Source organism: Tursiops truncatus, chromosome 3 (assembly GCF_011762595.2).
Source record: "Tursiops truncatus isolate mTurTru1 chromosome 3, mTurTru1.mat.Y, whole genome shotgun sequence".
NCBI classification, from domain to species: domain Eukaryota; kingdom Metazoa; phylum Chordata; class Mammalia; order Artiodactyla; family Delphinidae; genus Tursiops; species Tursiops truncatus.
In genome coordinates, this window is record NC_047036.1 from 159,560,559 (window position 1) to 159,578,274 (window position 17,716).

The 17,716-nt window shown below is 56.1% G+C and overlaps 1 protein-coding gene across 23 annotated transcripts in view; it reads left to right on the forward strand.

The window, feature by feature from the left end:
- The first annotated feature begins 1,374 nt into the window (after positions 1-1,374).
- MAST3 (microtubule associated serine/threonine kinase 3) overlaps positions 1,375-17,716 on the forward strand; it is a 38,155-nt gene continuing 21,813 nt past the window's right edge. For 8 of the 23 annotated variants that reach the window (XM_073803046.1, XM_073803050.1, XM_073803048.1 and 5 more), the window contains exons 1-3: positions 1,390-1,452; positions 7,118-7,149; positions 9,634-9,723. In XM_073803046.1, coding sequence (XP_073659147.1) covers positions 1,414-1,452; positions 7,118-7,149; positions 9,634-9,723 — 161 coding nt within the window. In that variant the 5' untranslated portion in view covers positions 1,390-1,413. Of the gene's footprint in view, positions 1,453-6,702; positions 7,150-8,893; positions 9,350-9,633; positions 9,724-14,705; positions 15,009-16,166; positions 16,335-17,716 lie in introns of those variants that run through there. The other 15 variants (XM_073803061.1, XM_073803062.1, XM_033853935.2 and 12 more) reach the window with 12 other exon arrangements.

Sequence of the window (17,716 nt, forward strand, 5' to 3'; positions counted from 1 at the left end):
GTAAAGAAAATGTGTCTATCCATGCAATGAAATATTATTCAGCCATAAAAAGGAATGAAGTAGTGGCGTTTGCTGCAACGAGGATGAATCTTTGTTTTTTTTTTTTTTTTTTGAGGATGAATCTTGAAAACGTCTTGCTGAGTGAAAGAAGCCAGACACAAAAGGCCACATGTTGTATGATTTCATTTATGTGAAATGTCCAGGACAGGCAGATCCACAGGGACAGAAAGATTGGTCTTTAACAGGGGCTGGGGGAGGGAGAATGGGGAGTGACTGCTCACTGGTATAGGGTTTCTTTTGGGGGTGCTGAAAGTGTTCTGGAATTAGATAGTGGTGATGATTGCACATCTCTGTGTATATGTTTAAAAACCACAGAATTGTACACTTTAAAAAGGTGAATTTTATGATAGGTAAATTACATGTCAATTTCAAACCGTGTGTGAGAAAAGCAAATTTGGCCTTGGAGTCCTGTATTTTTATGTGCTCAATCTGGCCACCATAACTTGGTGGGACACTACTGTACCTCACAGGCGATTAGCCAGAGACCTTAGCTAGGGTTCCCTCCAATCTGAGAACATACTCTAATGTCCAGGTCGAACAGTTGGTAACCAAGGGACCCTGCAGCTGCAGAGACAGTGGGAGTCCCAGTGAAAGAGAGAATATGGGTGCCATCTTGGGACTTTGGGCTTTTCCCAGCCTCCCTTTCCCTTCTGCAAAGTCAGGCTGAACAATTATCATCAGATACCTGTGAGAGGAGGTCCTCATGAGGCATTTAGTTGGGTGCCCAATTGGCGCTCGGCAAAGGCAGCCATCCTCAAAAAAGAAACTGGTAACTACAGTGGCCACCTATTCTTGTAAATAAAGTTTTATTGGGACAAGGGCCAGGATTGGAGTGAGGCAAGCAGGCAGGGTCGTGCAAGGGCAGAGTCTGATCCTGTTTTTATTTAAAATGTTCATGTCTAGCTCATCATGCATTTTTGTATTCGTTTCGATTTGTAAAACTGTTGTATTAAAATGTTGTGTATCTTCATTACTGACTTTTTTTGTGGGCGCTTCTTAAATTTTGCACAGACGTGAGTGCCCCACTCGCCTCACCCTTGTTGTGTGCCCCCCGGGGCGGGGAACATGGATTAACTTTTCTGAGCCTCAGTTTCCTCTTTTGCAAAATGGGGATAACTCTCCCTTCTAGGAAGATTCATTGAAAAGTGTTTACTTCTAGGCTCTAGGGGTGGGGCGGGGCCTGAAAGGGCGGGGCAGGCTCGCTCGAAGGGGGCGGGCCTTTCGAGACCGGCTCTCGGAGAGGGGCGGGGTCAGGCCTCGTCAGCTGACCGCTTTGGCCAACGGCAGGGTGTGGCGGGGCCTGGCAGACTGAGACGGGGCAGGGCGCAAGCGAGCATTGCGGACTAGCCGGCGATGGACGAGCCGAGCCTCCTGCGGCGCCGTGGGCTCCAGGTGAGGCCCCTGCGCGGGCGGGCAGAGGGCGCGGGCGGAGTGAACCTGCTTGGGTGCCGGGGTCGGGGCTTTGGCGAACCTGCTTGGGTGCCGGGCTCGGGGCTTTGGCGGACCAGGGGAAACTGAGGCGGAGGGAGGTGCGCGCTCCGGAGACTCCCACTTGTCCACCCGCATCTCAAAGTGCTTTTCGCCTGTTGGGAAGAGGGTATGTCCATTTGACATATGGAGAAACTGAGGCTCCGTGGGAGAAAGGGGCTGAGGTTTCGACCTCTCCACCAGCAGCTCTAATCATATTTGCAGCGACAGCCTCTGAGCGCTCACCATAAGTTCATCTCGTTGTGTCAATACTTTTACTAGTGCTATATTAATATTAATTAATGTGTATTAATACATGCCTCGTGCCTTCGCAGCGCCACCGCAGCCCTGCCTCAGCTCACCCCTAAGGCAAGCTGGGGAGGCTGGGGATGTCAGTCCGCCCTTTCGTCAGATCAGGAAACTGAGGCTGGAGTCTGGGAAAGTCACAAACCCCAGGTCGCACAGCAGGGATTCAGTCCAGCGACCTTAACCAGCTCTCAGGTGCACAAGCCACTGCCAGCTGGCTCTGTGGCCTGGGGGGGGGGGGGGGCTGAGGCGTTGGGAGGCACTCTTGGGTCTCCCGACCTCAGTTTCCCCATTCATTAGAAGGGCCCTCCTTTTCTGACCACTGGCCCCGGGTTTGCGTTCGGGAGGCAGCGCCACCAGGAGATAAGCAAAAAAGGCATCAGACCTAGGAGAGGCTGACATTCTAACGCACGTGACCCCGCGGCGGCAACTTCCTTGACCTCTCTGGACCTCAGTGTCCCCATCCATCCAGTGGGAATTTAGACAATCTAGCCGTTTCCCTCTGGGGCTTAGACCACAACTGTAAGAAGCCACCAGTTGCAAGTGGGGGAACCCGGGATTCATCATTTACCCAACAAACATTTATTGAGTGCCTGCTGTAGTCCCCCGTCCCACCCCACCCCCGCCCCCCTGGAGAGGTGGGGGATGGGAGGATTCACCCCTGGAACCGCCCTCCTGGATCTCCCAGCCTGTTGGGGGAGACGAATGCCTGAGCAGCAGTGACCCCGCACAGGTGTCAGCTGCGATGGGGCACGCTCAGGCACCCCTGGAGAAGGCGGCTGAACCGAGGGTTGCTGGGTGGCCTTGGGACAGAGGAAGCAGCCACTGGTGGCAGGGCAGGGAGCAGGTGTTTGGGGAAATGAATGAGGCTCAGAGAAGCTAGAAAGTAGGGGATGGGGTGGGGAGGTGGGCACTGAGGCCGAGGAGGGAGGGGAAAGGCAGGCCTTGAACCCGGGCTGCGGAACTGCGAACTTGTTGGGAGGTGAAGGAAGAGCCACATGTGTTTCGGTTGGGAGTCAGGGAGGGTGTGGGTAGAGCTGCGAGGCAGAGACCCTGAGGACATGCGGGGGGGGAGGGGCCGTTGCCAGAGGCAGGAGTCGGGGGCCTGAGCATAGAGGAGGGGGTGCAGCAGGACTGGTTTGCAGTGGGGTGTTGTGGGGAAACAAGCCCCGCCCGGAGCCCCAGATAGAATTGAGCCCTGCCTGCAGCCTCTTAAAATAGAGAAACCGCCTTCGGGTAGGCGAATGGGGGGTGCAGCTGACGTCAGAAACGGGGGGGGTTGCTGTTCCATGGGGAAGAGGCACCCATTCCCTGATGACGAGTCCCATGTTACAAATGGGAAAACTGAGGCTCATAGAATCATAGCCTCTGTCCAGGTGTCACAGTGTGTAAGGCGACAGAGGATTTGAACCCAGGCAGATCTGGCTCTCCCTGCAGCTCAACCCCATACTGGCAGGCCTCCATCCAAGGAGGCGGAGGGGCAAGTAGGGTTTGCCCAGTTGAGTGAGGGCATTCTGGACAGAGGGAACAGCACGTGCGAATGCCCAGAGGTATGCAACCATATGTATTTATGGGGAAGCTAGAAGCCATTTCTTAGCGCTAGAACTGGGCATGTGAGATGGGACCATCTGCTTCCAGGGCTTCCAGCGCCGATTTTGAAGAGGTTAGACTTTCTTCCTAGGGTGATTGGGAGCTATGGAAGGTGATGGAACAGGGGAGGTCATGTCAGATCTGAGCGCTTTGAAAGACTCCTCTGGAGCAGGTGGGGGCCAAAAAGGGGGCCAGAAGCCAGGAAGGCATCTAGAGTAAAGGACCAAGTAGGAGACACATGAAAATAATTTTTAAAATAACAGTAGAAGTGTAAATAACTGCTCACATTAAGGGGCATCTACAAATGCTAAGCACTGTACATGCATGTAGTTCTCCAACAGCCCAAGAGATTATTAGCCTTATTTTTCACAAGGGGAAACTGAGGCTCAGAGAAGGAAAATAGCACCCAGGAAGTCAGGGAGTTGGAATTCTAAGTGTTCTGGCACTTGAGGATGCAAAGATGTTGAGGGCCTTGGTTTGGGGCATCAGTCACACACTCCTTTAATTGGAGCCCAGAGCGCCCCCAGCCAATCAGGTCAGAGCCAATCAGATACCCTGGAGGGTGATCCTTGCCAAAGGTCAAAGAGTCAATTCATAAAAGCTTGAGGAAGTCAGGTGTTGATTGGCCAGTCCAGACAATAGCTGTGGGTATCCTGGCCAATCTGACTGTGGCAATGCAGGGCATGCGGTTGACTGAGTACTAGGAGGTTGTAAACAGGACCTGGCTTGGCCTGTGGACCACCAGTTTGCATTGGCTGTGGGTAAGGGGAAGAGGTGGAGACTGGCCCTTTCTGGTTTGGGTTAAGCTCAGTCTTCTGTGTAGCATTTGTAGGCGCCAGTTAACGTAAGCTGTTATTACTAGGACTACTACCACTATTATTTTATCATTATTTTCATCATCTCCCACTTTGCCCTTTGCTTAACAAACGACAGAATTTTAAAAGCAGATCCCCAAAGAGAGCATCCAGGGACAGGGAAGGTGTCCAGTCTGTCTGGACTTTGTCTCTCCTGCTGCTGGGGAAGCTCCCTGGAAGGTCCATCTGACATCCTCACGGCCCAGTTCCAACTATTCTCCTCCTCCAGGAAGCCCTCCGGCTGGTGCCATGTGGTCCCTGCTGACCTCTCTTTCTTCGCTCCAGCTGCCAACTTCCTATGAGACTTGGTGCCCACTGGGCTGAGTCCCACCTCCACCCTACTGTTTCCCACTAGCCTGCTAGCCCAGCCTGAAGCCCTCCTCCTGGAACTCCTTTGGCTCCCCTCTCCCTCCAGCCCCTTCTCTTCCTCTGGGTCCCTACTAATGCCTCCAGTATGGGGGTGTCCATGCCCTACCCTGTCTCCTTCAGAATGTGGGTTCCTCGGGGTGGAGCTGAGGCTTCTGGTGAGGAGGCAGCATCTCCCAGCCCAGTCAAGCCCAGAAGAGGATGCCATAAATATTATCTTTAAAGGGCAGTTCCGGGGGGGTTAGACCACCCCCACCCCCACCCCCTTCCTAGGCGGGAGCCACTCGCTGAGGAACAGCTGGCAAAGAGGGGGCTGAAGGCAGAAGCAGATGGCGCAGGGAGCAGAGGGTCCGGGGGTGGTGCCGGGAGAGTTCCATGTGGGCCCAGCGTTCCACTGAGCCTTTGTAGGGGGGCTGCTGACCTCACCTCTCTGTGCCACTTCACATCTTTTTGTATTTTGGAAGTAAATTAAAATTTGTGGTTAAATTGGTAGTTATTAACCTCACAAAATCATTGTGTGGGCTCTGATTGATCAAAGCTTCCCCCAGCGCCAGGCCCTGAGCCTGCTACTTGATTCCTCCCAGGGCCCTATGTAACTGGACCATTTTCCAAAGGAGGAAACTGAGGCACAGACGGGTGAAGTCGTTTGTCAGGGATCACACAGCCCAGATTAGGGAGCCAGACTGGGAACCCAGGACTGTCCGTGTTTTGGAAGGAAATGGCTGGGATGGGGTGTGGGGGGGGGGCAGCATGTGTGGGCACAGCAAGAACCCCTGAGTTCAGATCCCAGCTCCTCACTGTTTTGCGGGTTAGTAGGGGAGGAGGAAGCGGCATGAGATCTCATAACAACCGGAGGGGGCCGAAGGAGACCCTAATGGTGGTGGTGGTGGTGGTGGGTCCATGAACGTTTGCACAGAATGATAGTGAGCTCTCCATCCCCAGAGGTATTCAAGCAAACAAGGGGACCTCAGGGTGGCAGGTGAGCCTCCTCCCACCTTGAAGGGCTCTGACTTGATTTTCTGAGCTCAAGGTAGCGGGGGTCCAGCCTCAGGGCGACGCCCCACCCCCGCAGATCCTCCTCTTCCCCTGCCTGGAGACCCTGTTAACCCCTCCCAGCCCTGTCATCCCGAGCCCAGCAGCTTCCGGCCCCCTCCAATTGGCTGCGGGGGCTGATGACATCATTGGTTGCCATGACGAACGCCCAACTCTGGATGTGGGCAGCCCTGAGCCCACCGAGGTAAAAATAGTCCTGCATCCTCGGCGCAACCGCCTGTGTGTGTGTGTGTGTGTGTGTCTGTGTGTGTGTGTGTGTGTGTCTGTGTCTGTGTGTGTGTGTGTGTGTGTGTGTGTGTCTGTGTCTGTGTGTGTGTGTGTGTGTGTGTGTGTGTGTGTTTGTGGTGTCCAGAGACCTGGATTCCCGGCCCTACCTCCGTCGAGAGATGTGGGCAGCTGCTGCCCTCCGCGCCTCAGTTTCCCCGCCTGTAAAAAGGCCTCTGCTCCTGATGAGTAGTAGCGGCTCAGTAAATGTGCGTAAAATTTAGCAAGTATTGCGATAGTCTGCGAAGGCCCTTGCTGAGCTCAACAGTAACACAACAACAATAATTTCTGATCATTTTTACCCCAGAACCCTCTTACGTTATCTCCAAATTACAGATGGGGAAACCAAAGCACAGGTAGTACCAGTCACTTGGCTCAAGGTTCCACGGCCAGGAAAGAACAGATGATAGATCTGGACCCAGGTCTGGGTGTCCTCAGATTCTAAACTTGTGCCACACAGCCTTTTGAGAATTAAAAAGCCCTCTTGGGCAAGCCATATTTGAGGGTGGACTCTGGGGTCACAGTGGAACCCAAGCACAGGGCTTTCTGCCCTATATATGGTGAGGACACCCAGGGTTGGTGCAGATCGGCTTGCTGAGCTCTAAAAGAGTCTTCAGTAGGGAGTCACTGGTCAGTGTGCCCAGCCCCCACAAATGACCAGGACCCAAACCTGCATAGATTCTGCAGAAGGTGAGTGGGGAATGGCTTTCAGATCTGGGAGGGGACAGGGTGAGGATGACTAAGGAATCTCCCTTTTCTCAATAGATTATTAGTATTTAGCCACTACTGACATACATCTTTGTAAATATAACTAATTTATTTTGAATAATGACTTTTAAAAAATGCAAGTACGGGAGCTGAGAAGGGAGGTAGATTGGGAATCTGAAAGGGCTTCCTAGAGGGAGGGACACTTGAGCTGAAACCTGAAGGAAGAGCTTCAATTAACAAGCACCAGAAGGGAGGGAAAGTGGTCCTGGCAGAAGATACAGTTGGTGCAAAGGCCCTGAGGCAGGGCTGAGTCCAATGTGTGGGGTGAGCAGAAAAGAGGCATTGGTTGGAACAGGGTGAACAAGGGTCCAACTGGGAAATGAGGTGGGTGGAAAGCTAGGGATGTGAAGGGTTTGTCTCCTTGAGAATGACCCCTGTTTTCTTTTCAGAAGGAGCTGAGCCTACCGCGCCGGGGACGTGGGTGAGTTTACCTGGGGCCAGTGGGCTGGGTGGGGCCCTGTGGTCCTGGGCACAGATATTTCAGCAGCAGCCTCCAAATTGTGAATTTATTTAGTAATTACTACAAAGCTTCTCACCTTGATCCTGCCCCGGTGTTTGCAAAGGACTTCACAGGTGCCTCACGTGGCCCTCACCACAGGCTGGGAGGTGAGGTACAAACTATGCCAGTTTGCAAACGAGGAAACTGAGGTGCATAAGGGTTGTTTCACTGGCTGTACGGCAACCAACTTGAAAAGGTGGCATCCAGAGTCCAGACTGTAGAATTCCAGTCAAGTATCCTGGAACCAGCTTGCATGCCTCCCATGACAGGAAGCTCACTCTATTTTGGGGAACACCGGCAGAAAATCATACACTTCAGGGTCACATTAATGTTCCTGGTGATTGGCATTTTGAGATCCCAAAAGCTCAAAAAACATTTGTTCAGTGCCTTCCCCTGTTTACAGATGGGGAAATCAAAGCCCAGGAGGGGGAGGAGTTTGCCTTGTACTGGTGGTCTGGGGGAGTGTGAGTGCAGACACTCCCTCTTTGGAGGCTGCATTTGCCTAAGTTGGGGGTGGGAATTCCCTTGCGCCTCAGTGAAATCACTCACTCAACAAACATTTTTTTAGGATCTACTGTGTGCTGGGCTCTGTTCCAGGCACAGGGGACACGGTGACGAGTCAATGCTGGACCCTGCCCGTGGAGCTTGCACTCTCTTGGGGAGAGTGATGAAGTGATGTTATACAGGGGAGAAATTAAACAGAGACAGACAGAGGGGGCTGGAGGGTGGCTTTAGCCCTGAAGATGTGGGATCTCTTAGAGGAGGTGACATTTGAGACTAGATCTGGAAGAGGAGGAAGAGCTAGGGGGAAAGTGTCAGGGGAACAGCATTCCAGGCAGAGGGAACAGCATGGTCAAAGGTCCTGAGGTGCGAACTAGCTTGGCACTGGAAAAACAGCATGGAGACAGGGGTAGCTGGGGTGAAGTGAGCATAGGGGAGGTGGAGGGAGAGGAGAAAGGGTAGGTCCTGGGGGTTGGATGAGAGTTTGAAATCTGATGGTGGGGCTGGTGTCAGAGTAGCCCCCAAGCCCAGACCATCTCTTGTTGGACTGGGGGTAGTGCACCTGGTGGGGAGGGCCCTGAGGACCCCAGTAGGGAAGGGGTTTGGACACTGCCCGGAAGGCAGGCACTGTCCCCAGCCTTTGCCCAGGCTGGGGGCGGGGTAGTGGACCGTGAATCAGTACAAACCACTGAGGGCAAAGTCCTGGGCCACGGAATAGGACGAGGACAAAGACTCCCTGAGGGCTGTCTAGTCTTTGCCACCTGCGGTGTGCCTGACTGGGTCCAACCAGGATTTCAAGGGGGCCGTGGCCGGACACAGACAACCGCAAACCTTCGGAGTCTGGGCTGGGCAGGAGGGAGGGTGGGGCTCTGAGCGCCAGGGGTCCACGTGTAGGGAGGAGGCTGGTGGGGCTGAATTAGGATATGAATGACGGGGATGACTGTCCTGGCAGAGGGAACCCAGGGAAACAAAGTGCTGGAGGCGTGGTCGGGGCCTCCGGTGTGCGCCGGGATGGTGACACCCGCTGCGGGCGGCCGGGAACGCCTGGGCTGAGCGGCTGCGGGTGGGAGGATTGGGGTGGGGCACGCACACCGTGGATTGGTGTCCGAGAGACACCCCCCGGGGGCGGGGCTGGGCGGGGCTCGGTGAGCGCGGAGGTAAGGCCTCGACAGGGAAGGGGCGGGGCCAGTTGATGGAGCAAAAAGTCCGGCAGAGAAGGCAGTGACTGCCCTTCCTTTCCGGCCGTGCAGCTCGGGGGCTCGATACCCGGCACCCTCGGCGTCCCTGCTCGGGAGGGGTGGCACCGCGGCTCCCGCCTCGCACAATCCGACCTTTGCTGCGGGTCTGTGCCTGCGCGCAGGTGCGGGGCTCCGAGCCCCGCCCCGGGACGGAGAGAGCCCGCCCCCCCACCACCACCCGGCGGCCCAGGCCCCACTCCGCGTCTGTCTCGCCTGCCAGGCGTACTGTCCCGCTGTCCGCGTCTGTCTGTCTGTCCGATCGCGACACAGTCAGGGCTTGGCGGCCACGAAGGGGCCGTCAGTACCCGGTCGCGTAGACGCGGCCCCGGCCTCGGCATGAAGTCCCGCAGGGACAAGCTGCACATCCCGGCGCTGACCCTCGAGTGAGTGCTTGGACCTGGAAGGGGAGATTTGGGGGAAGAGGGGCAGACTGACAACCACCCTTCTTCCGTGTCTCTGTTCAAGTCGCCCCGAGTCGCACCGCCGCCTCCAGGGAGCCCTCCCGGGTCAACGGCCTGGCCCCGCCCTCGCGGCCTGCGCGAGATCTAGTATCCCCAGCCTCAGGCCCCTTCTCCCTAAGGAAACCACAACCCCGGTCCCGTCTCCCCATTCGGCCACACGCAGGGGCCGTTGCCGGGTTCACCGTCCCCGGCCTCTTTCTTTGCAGTCTGTCTCCAAGCAGCCAGAGCCCGTCCTTGCTGAGTCCCAGCAGCCCCTGCAGCCCCTGCAGCCCCTCTCTGGGCCTGCACCCCTGGAGGTAAGTGACAGCGCGCGCGGGCGGGGCTCGGACATCGCCCTGGCACCCCAGAGACTTGGAAGCTGCCCAGACCCAGCTCCCCCGCAAGGTACTGTGGGCTGGTGACATGGACTCTCTGGGCCTCAGTTTACCTCTCCATAAAATGGCACTGTGATCCACACTAGGACCATGATGGGAAAATTCCATATTCAGTCATAGGCAGCAGGTTCCCCCTTCTGATAGACGGTCAGGGCAAGGCCAGAACTTGAGCTGTTGCCCAAGGACTTCCTCGAGACAGGTGCTGGGTTCCCAGCCTGCTCAGGGCCCTGCTGAATTGGCCTGGCCTCCTGTGCTGTGATCCAGCTCAGCTGGCCGGAAAGCTCCTCCCTGTGAATGTACACACACACACACACACACACACACACACACACACACACACACTCCTAACTCTGAGAGTCCACCATTAGAGCCCTGTGCACTGAAGTCAACCAGGCCAAGTGGTATAGGGAGAAAAGAACCAGCTTGACTGAGTGCCTCAAGTTCCTTCTGTCCCCTCTGCAACCCTGGGAGAGAAGCACCCTTTCTGATCCCATTGCCCAGCGGAAGAAACTGAGGCTCAGAGAGGAGACACCAGTTCTCCTGGTTCAGTACGTCTGGGGGCCAAGTCAGGGCCAGCTTTGCCATCAGAGTCTGTTGAGGGTTTGAGCCACTCTCTGCGACGGCGGGGTCTCAGGATCTTGCCCCTGTATGGGAGAGAACATCAGGGATATAGTGGGTGCCTCACACAGCTTGGGCAAAAATTCAGGGAGGGGACAGATGTACAGGTCAGTGATGTCTAGAATTTGATGGCCCATCAACCATTTACACCTTAGTATGAATGAGCTGCTCACACTCTTCCCATGGGCCTTTAGTGGGGAGAAGAGAGAACACTTTGGAGCCCACACTGGGAGCTGGGCAACAGGCCAGTACCTTCATTAAGCAGGCATCTACTGTGTGCCAGGTGCTAAGGGCATAGCTGTGAAAAGATGAACATAGTTTCTCCCTCATGAGGCTCTCAGTCAGTTCTCAGGAAGTAGGCAATGAACAAGGGAATGGACAAACAAGACACATTCAGACGGAGACCTCTTAATGTGGTGTTTGAGCCAAGGCCTGAGCAGAGCTAGGGGAAGGGAAGCACCAAGCAGAGGGAGCTGCACATGCAAAGGTCCTGAGGCAGGACCAAGATTTTTAAAGCCCCTGTGGCTACCTTGGGAGAAGAAAGGCTGGCTGGGGACAGGAGACAGGAATGGAGGTGGCAGAGGCAGGGAAGTGGCTAGGGCAACATCTAGGTGGGAGATGGTGGGGCCTGGACCAGGCTGGGGTGTCCAATGGGAGGCAGAGACTGTGTCGCCCCCATTTAGCTGAGGAGAAACTCGGCTTGGGACCTCAAAGTGTATTGTCCAGAGGCACGCTGAAAGAGAGTGTCAGGCCAGATCTGACTCTGGGTCCTTGGCCTCAACCTCAGGTGAGGACAAGATGAGGGGAGGGACCTGTTGAGAGCAGATAAGCCAGTTTTACCAGGAGGAAATAGAGGCAGAGAGTTTGGGATTCTAGCTGAGTCCACTGGCCCCTTGCTTGCCACCAGGGGGCAGCAGAGCCCCGTTGACTTGGGCCAGGCAAGGAAATGGGTACCTGCCTCCCCTGCTCCAAGGGGAATAAGCCCACATTTGTCCCCTCGGCCTCCAAGGCCCTGTGGGTCCAGCTCCTGTGATGAACCACCCTGCCCGCCCCGCGTTCTCCCATCCACCTCTCCAGTGCTCACCCTATTCTAGCCGTGCGGCTTCCTGGACTGCCAGAATATAAGCTGGCCGGGCTCAGGGCCTTTGCACTTGTTGTCCCCCCTGCCCAGAGCTCCGTTTTCTCTGTTTACTCCTTTATTCACTTGTCAAGTCTCCATCAAGCTCTCAGATAGGAAGCCTTTCGTGTCTAAACCTCCCCGCCCCTGCCCCACCCCACCATAAAGGCCCCCAAGCCCCAGTTGCATCCATTATGCACATCCATTTCCCTCATCCTGACCCCATCATGGTTGTGATTTCCATGTTTTCTTGTGTGATTATTGAGTTGTTTTTCTCATCCAAAGGTTTGAGAGCCCCCTGAAAGCCTGACCTGGATCTGTCCTGGTCATCCTATAGCCTCAGGCAGGGCCTGCTGTACATCAGGTGCTCAATTAATGCTTGTGGCACAGACACATGGGAAGCAGCTGGGAGGGCTCTACCTGTGGTGTTGGGGGGGAGCAGTTTGAAGAGAAGGTCATGAGTTGGGCCCATATGGCCAAGGGGACAACAAAGAGGCTGTTCCAGGCAGGAACAGCATTGTCAGAGGCGTGTTCCCTCTGGGGGCTTGACACCAAGGACGGGAAGAATTTGGATTTTCTACCGAGGGCACTGGGAACCACATAAAGTATGGAGCTTGGAGGGGCATGGACAGCTCATGGGCAGGTATGGAGGGCTGGGGTGGCCCTACCAATGTGGGGTCGGAGATGGGGGTCTGTATGTCCACCTGGGGCTTTCCTATTTACACAGTTACTGGCACAAGCAGAGAGAGGCAAAGTCTGAGGCACAGAGTTAGGATTCGAGCTCTAGGAAAGGGATTTACCCAGGAGTGTGAATTTGCTGTGAAATGAGGAGCCGTGGAGGGTGTGTGAGTAGGGGAGGGGCTTGATCTAGTGGGCAAGGGGCTGGCACCAGAGGTCACTTGATCAGCCAGCCTTTCGCGGGAGGTCTTTGCCATGGCCACAGGCCCTCTGGATTGCCAGCTGTAGCCCTGTTCTGCAGAGGAGGAAACTGAGGCCAGATGGGCGTGGGAGAAGCAGCTGCTGGGGATGCCAACACAATGGGCATAGTGGGAGGCATGTAGGCAGCACAGGCTGGGGATGATGGGCAGCTCCTTTACTAACTGTGTGCAGAAGTGTCCCCGGCACACATGGTAGGGGGAGCTTGTGGACACAGCATGTTAGCCTATGGTGCATGAGACCGTGGCTTCATCCCCACTTGGGTCCCCAGACCTATGGGACCTCGAATTCCTCCCATGCAGGAGGCTCTGTTTCCTGTATGTGGCTCAGACTAAGCACCTGAGGATGATGGGTAACCTCTCTCATCCTCATCTACACATATGACCCCACAGCAGAGCCTGTTCTTTAGCCTCAGAATAAGTCCAGAATCCACCCACTTTACTCCACAGCCCCACCCTGGTCCAGGCCTGTGTCCTCCCCTCCCAGACCCTGTTACAGCCCCTCACTAGCCTCCTGCTGCCTCTACTCCTGCCCCCCAACAGCTTCTGTTCCTCATGGCAGACATGGGGGGCGGGGTTTACAGACATAGTCCAGATCACACCCTCCCGCTGCTCACACATCCTCCATGACTCCCTGTTGCTGCTGCAGTAAAACTGCACTCCTCCCTGTAGCCCACAAGGCCCACATGGTGAGTCTTGCTGGCATCTTCCCCTCAGTCCTGCTTCAGGGCCTTTGCATGAGCTGTGCTCCCTGCCTGGGATGCTCTTTCTCCATGGCTGGCTCCTCTTCCTTCTCGATGTCTCACTGCTGGCTGCAGTGTCACCTCAGAGAGGCCTCCTGGCTAAAGTCGTCCTTTGCCAGCCTTACCCCTGTGCTTTTCCTTCCTCAACTTCAGTGTGTGAAATTAACTTGTTCATTTAATTGTTTCCTGTTCACTCTCTGCCTCCCCTACCAGACTGGGGACTCCTGGGGGCAGGGATTATTTGTGGCCTGCATCCCCAGGGTTCAGTACAAGGGCAGACACACAGTAGGTGCTCAATGTTTGTTGAGTGAATGAGTGGCCAGATATGGGTTGTTTGAGCCCCAGTCTGGGGGGCATGGAGAGCAGGCCTGGGGAGACACTCAGCGGATATCTGGGCCACTGCGTGTGGGCCACCTGAAGGAGACACTGGGCTTGGAGGCAGCAAGGCAGGGAGTCTGAGACTTGAGAAGCAAAATGGGTGGCAAGATGGATGGGCAGGGTCAGGGCTACACATCAGGTAGCAAGACCCCCTGTACGCCTCAGTTTTCTCAGATGTGGGGTCTGGGCTCCAGGTCAGTCCTGCCTGGGCCGGTTCCCAAAGTGTTGTGTGGCCTGTGGAGGGTCCACCTTCAGGGTGACACTGTCCCTGACTTCCTGGGGCTGTCATGAAAGGAGGAAGCATTAATTCACAGACATTCCATAGTGAAGATGAACTGTACCCCCAGCTCTGTACCAGGCACTTTCTGTGCCTCTGATTTTATTACATTTTCACAAAGGGACGTGTGTATATGGGGAACCAGAGGCCTGGAAGTTTGCCTAATGCTAACGTTTATCGAACGTTTACCAGGCACTCTTGGGAGGCACAGTGTAGTCTTAATGTCAGCCCCATTTTCCTCCCATCTTACAGTTGAGAATACTGAGGCTTGAGAAGTTAAATCAGGCATCTGATTCCTGATAGTAGCCAGGCTGATGGCCTTTCCCGTCGTACAGACAGGAAGAGCATATCAGATGCCCTGACTCAGTTTGCTAAACACACCCTCTGTGCCAGTCCAGTGCTGGAAGATGCTGGGACCTCAAGGAGCCCAAGCCTGGGGAAGACAGAGCTGGACAGACACAAGAGAAGACCTCCTGAAGGAGGGGACGCTGGATTCTGCCAGGCAGGAAAGGCATTCCAAGAAGTACAGCCAGCGTGGGTGCAGTAGCATGAGCTGGGCCAGGCTGCTGAATGGGTCTTGAGTGCCGCACTCAGAAGGGGTTAGCGCCGAGGTAGGGGAGAAAGGGGCGCGATCGGATTTACATTTTGAAGGAGGGGAGCCAACTTCGAAGGCCCTACATCCAGGTACCGCCAACGCCCCGCCCCCGCCGCCCGCAACCCTGGCAACGTCCCGCCCCTCCGCCCGCGGCCATGGCAACGCCACGCCCACCAGCCAGCACGCGGGTTCGCAGGTCTTGCTTCCGCGTCGCTCGCCCCACCCCGCCAGGCCAGGCCCCGCCCCCGCGCTGTCCTGGGCGGGGTTCCAGGCCTCGTTCCCGGCCTCGCGCTTCCTCCTCGCCCCCCACCCCCAGCCCCGCGGCGCGTGCCCCGCCCCTCACCGCGGGGCTCCCGGGGCAGATACCGCCGTGAAGGTTCGCGTCCCGCCGCCGCTGGTTGCGCCCGCGCGCCTCTCGGGCCTCTGGCGGCGGCGGCGGCACAAAGGGAAGCAGCATGTCCGATCCTAGCTACTGGACGGCGGTGGCGGCGCCCGGCCACCGGAGCCGCCTGGCCAAGGGCGCGCTGCTGCAGCGCTCCAAGAGGTAGGGGGCTTCGCGCGGGCAAAGGCGCGGCGGCCGACCGAGCAGACACGAGTTGCCAAAAGTGTGTCTCGGCAGCGCGGGGAGGGCCACTGTGTCCGGCGGTAGGGGGAAGTGGGCGGATGCACTGGGATCCAGGTATCCCCTGGGGTCCCAGGCACCTTCCTTTCACCGCTCCTTACCCAAATTGGGATGTCTGTCCGCCGGGGTCGCAGCTCAGGTGGTGACAGAAGCAGCAGGGATTTGGGACTGAATCAGGATTCGAACCTGTCCTCTGGGCAGACCTGCGGAGGAGCTTCCTGGAAAAACTGAGGCTGTTTAGTCCCTGGGGCCCAGTCAGCGGAAATGATGGTTCAGAAGCAAATATTTGCTGCGGGAGGATGGTGTGTTTGTCGGTTATGGGGGGGTGGGGGGAAATCACGGTGTTCTATCCAGAGCAAAGTGGAGTCTCAGTTTCTCCTGAAAGGCAGAGAAGCTAAGTGAGGGCTGTGAGCTCTGCTGGACCTGCGTTGAAATTCCAGCTCAGCCACTGTCAGGCTGTGTGCCTTTAGGCAGTTCCTTAACCTCTCTGTGCTTGAGTGTCTCACCAGTGCTTGGTCGGGGCACCAGAGGGGAGCACAGGCAAAGGCTGGGCGGTGGGACCAGCTGCTGAAGGACCTGGAATGACTAATCCAGGGTTTAGGCTCTTCTCCCAGAACCTGGGGAGCCACAGAAGGCTCATGGGCACCTCAGGGATCAGGTGCAGGAAACTGGCCTCAGGCGCCTCTTTTCTGACATAATTCTCACTCTCTGTTGTGCCACAGGGCTGGTTATTGAAAAACGAGGCAGCTTCTCAGGGTCCTGGGCCTTCTCCAGGGAGGGCTGAGCATACAGTTGGTGCTCAGTAGATGCTCGGGAATTGAACAGATGATAGATGATGCCCAGTTCCCCGTTGAGATCTCAGATTTGGTTGTTTTCAAGAAAGCCCTGCCTGAGAGCAAGAGGGAGGCTCCCAGTGTTTTTCCCAAATGCTGTTGGAAGTGAAAAATGATGCATTGGGGTGCAGTGTGGGGGTGAGGGGCTGGAAGAGGATGTGGGCTGTCGGATGTGTGTGTGTTGGGGGGGTGGTGACAGGAAGTTTTGCAGGAACCTGTGGGTTTCGCTTTTGCTTTTGCATCTCAGACTAGAAGACAATCTTTGTGGCTGATGACATCTGTGGCCTCAGTTTTCCAGGCTGGGAAATGGGTGCAGCTGGTCTCTCCCTCCTCTAGGCTTGTTGGTATTGGCAGATGTCGGTGATTTAATTCGCTGGAGAGGCATTGCTTGCTCTCCCACCATGCACCAGGCCCTGTGAGTGATGTCAGGAGAAAGATGACAATATACGTACATGCCACAATTTACCCAGTGCCAGGCCCAAAGCTGAGCACTGTGTATGCACCTTTGCAAAGTATACAGATGGGGAAATAGGCTCAGCAGAGCAGCTGCACATGGAGCCGTGGATAGGCTGAACCCCTCCTCCGTGCATGTCTTGTCTCCTGAGCCGGTTGCTGACCTCACTCTCCTCGGCCTGCACTGTGCCTTCTGCCTGGGACGCCATTCCTGGCCCTGTGAGGCCCCGAGGTGTCATCTCTCCCTCCCTGAGCAGTTCTCCCGCCAAGGCTGGGCTGCGTTGGCGGCTCAGGCTGTGTGGGCTGATGCACTTGTCGAGAGAGAGCAATCGGAGCCGTTGCCGGGCGACTGCTGGAGTGGGTGGGGGGAACCGTGTCGCTCCCAACTTCCCTCTGCCAGGGCGGGGGCTGGGGCCAGGGCACATATGGGAATTACTGGGCAAGGGTTGCGGGGGGCGCCTGGGTCAGGGGTCTGGTGGCCAGGAGGGAGCTGGGATGAAGGGAGGAAAACATGTGGGCAAAAGTTTGGCAGAACAGGGACTTCCCTGATGGTCCGGTGGGTAAGACTCAGTGCTCCCAATGCAGGGGGCCCCCAGGTTCGATCCCTGGTCGGGGAGCTAGGTCCCGCATGCCGCAACTGAAAGATCCCGTGTGCCGCAACGAAGATCCCACGTGCCGAAACTAAGACCCGGTGTACCCAAAATAAAATAAATAAATAAATATTTTTTTAAAAAAAACATTCTTTGAAAAAAAAAAAAAAGTTTGGTAGAACAAGAACAGGACCCAATGTGCAAGATGCTGGCTTTAGGGTTTCCAAGGATCAGATTGGCGTTTTAGGGGGATCTTGGGGAGGGGGTCTGCTCAGAGATTGGAGCAGTGGCCCTGGGAAGAGGTGCATAAAATGGAGTTGGCGCCTGCCTCAACCCACCTGTGGGTTCCAGGATCCTCTCCAACCTCTGCCTTATTTGCCATTGTTCCTGGCAGTGGCCACGATGTGGGCAAGGCTGTGGGGGCGGGATTGTGGAGCAACCTTCCCCCCCCGCCCCCCACCCCGACATTGCGCAGCATGCAGAACTTCCCCCACCAGAGATCGAACCCGTGCCCCCTGCATTGGAAGTGTGGAGTCTTAACCACTGGACCGCCGGGGAAGTCCTGGGTGTGGGATTGTGAACACAGAAGCTGGAGAAGCTGGGCCAGGGCCATGATGTTGCAGAGGGGCGGTCCGCCTGGGGAGCAGAGAGAGAGTGGTCGCCCCCAGCTTCCTGTCCTGCCCGGAAGCCATCACCCATGTGCTCCCAGCTGAGCAAGTGGTCCTGTGAAGCAGGAGTCCTGGACCTGAGCATG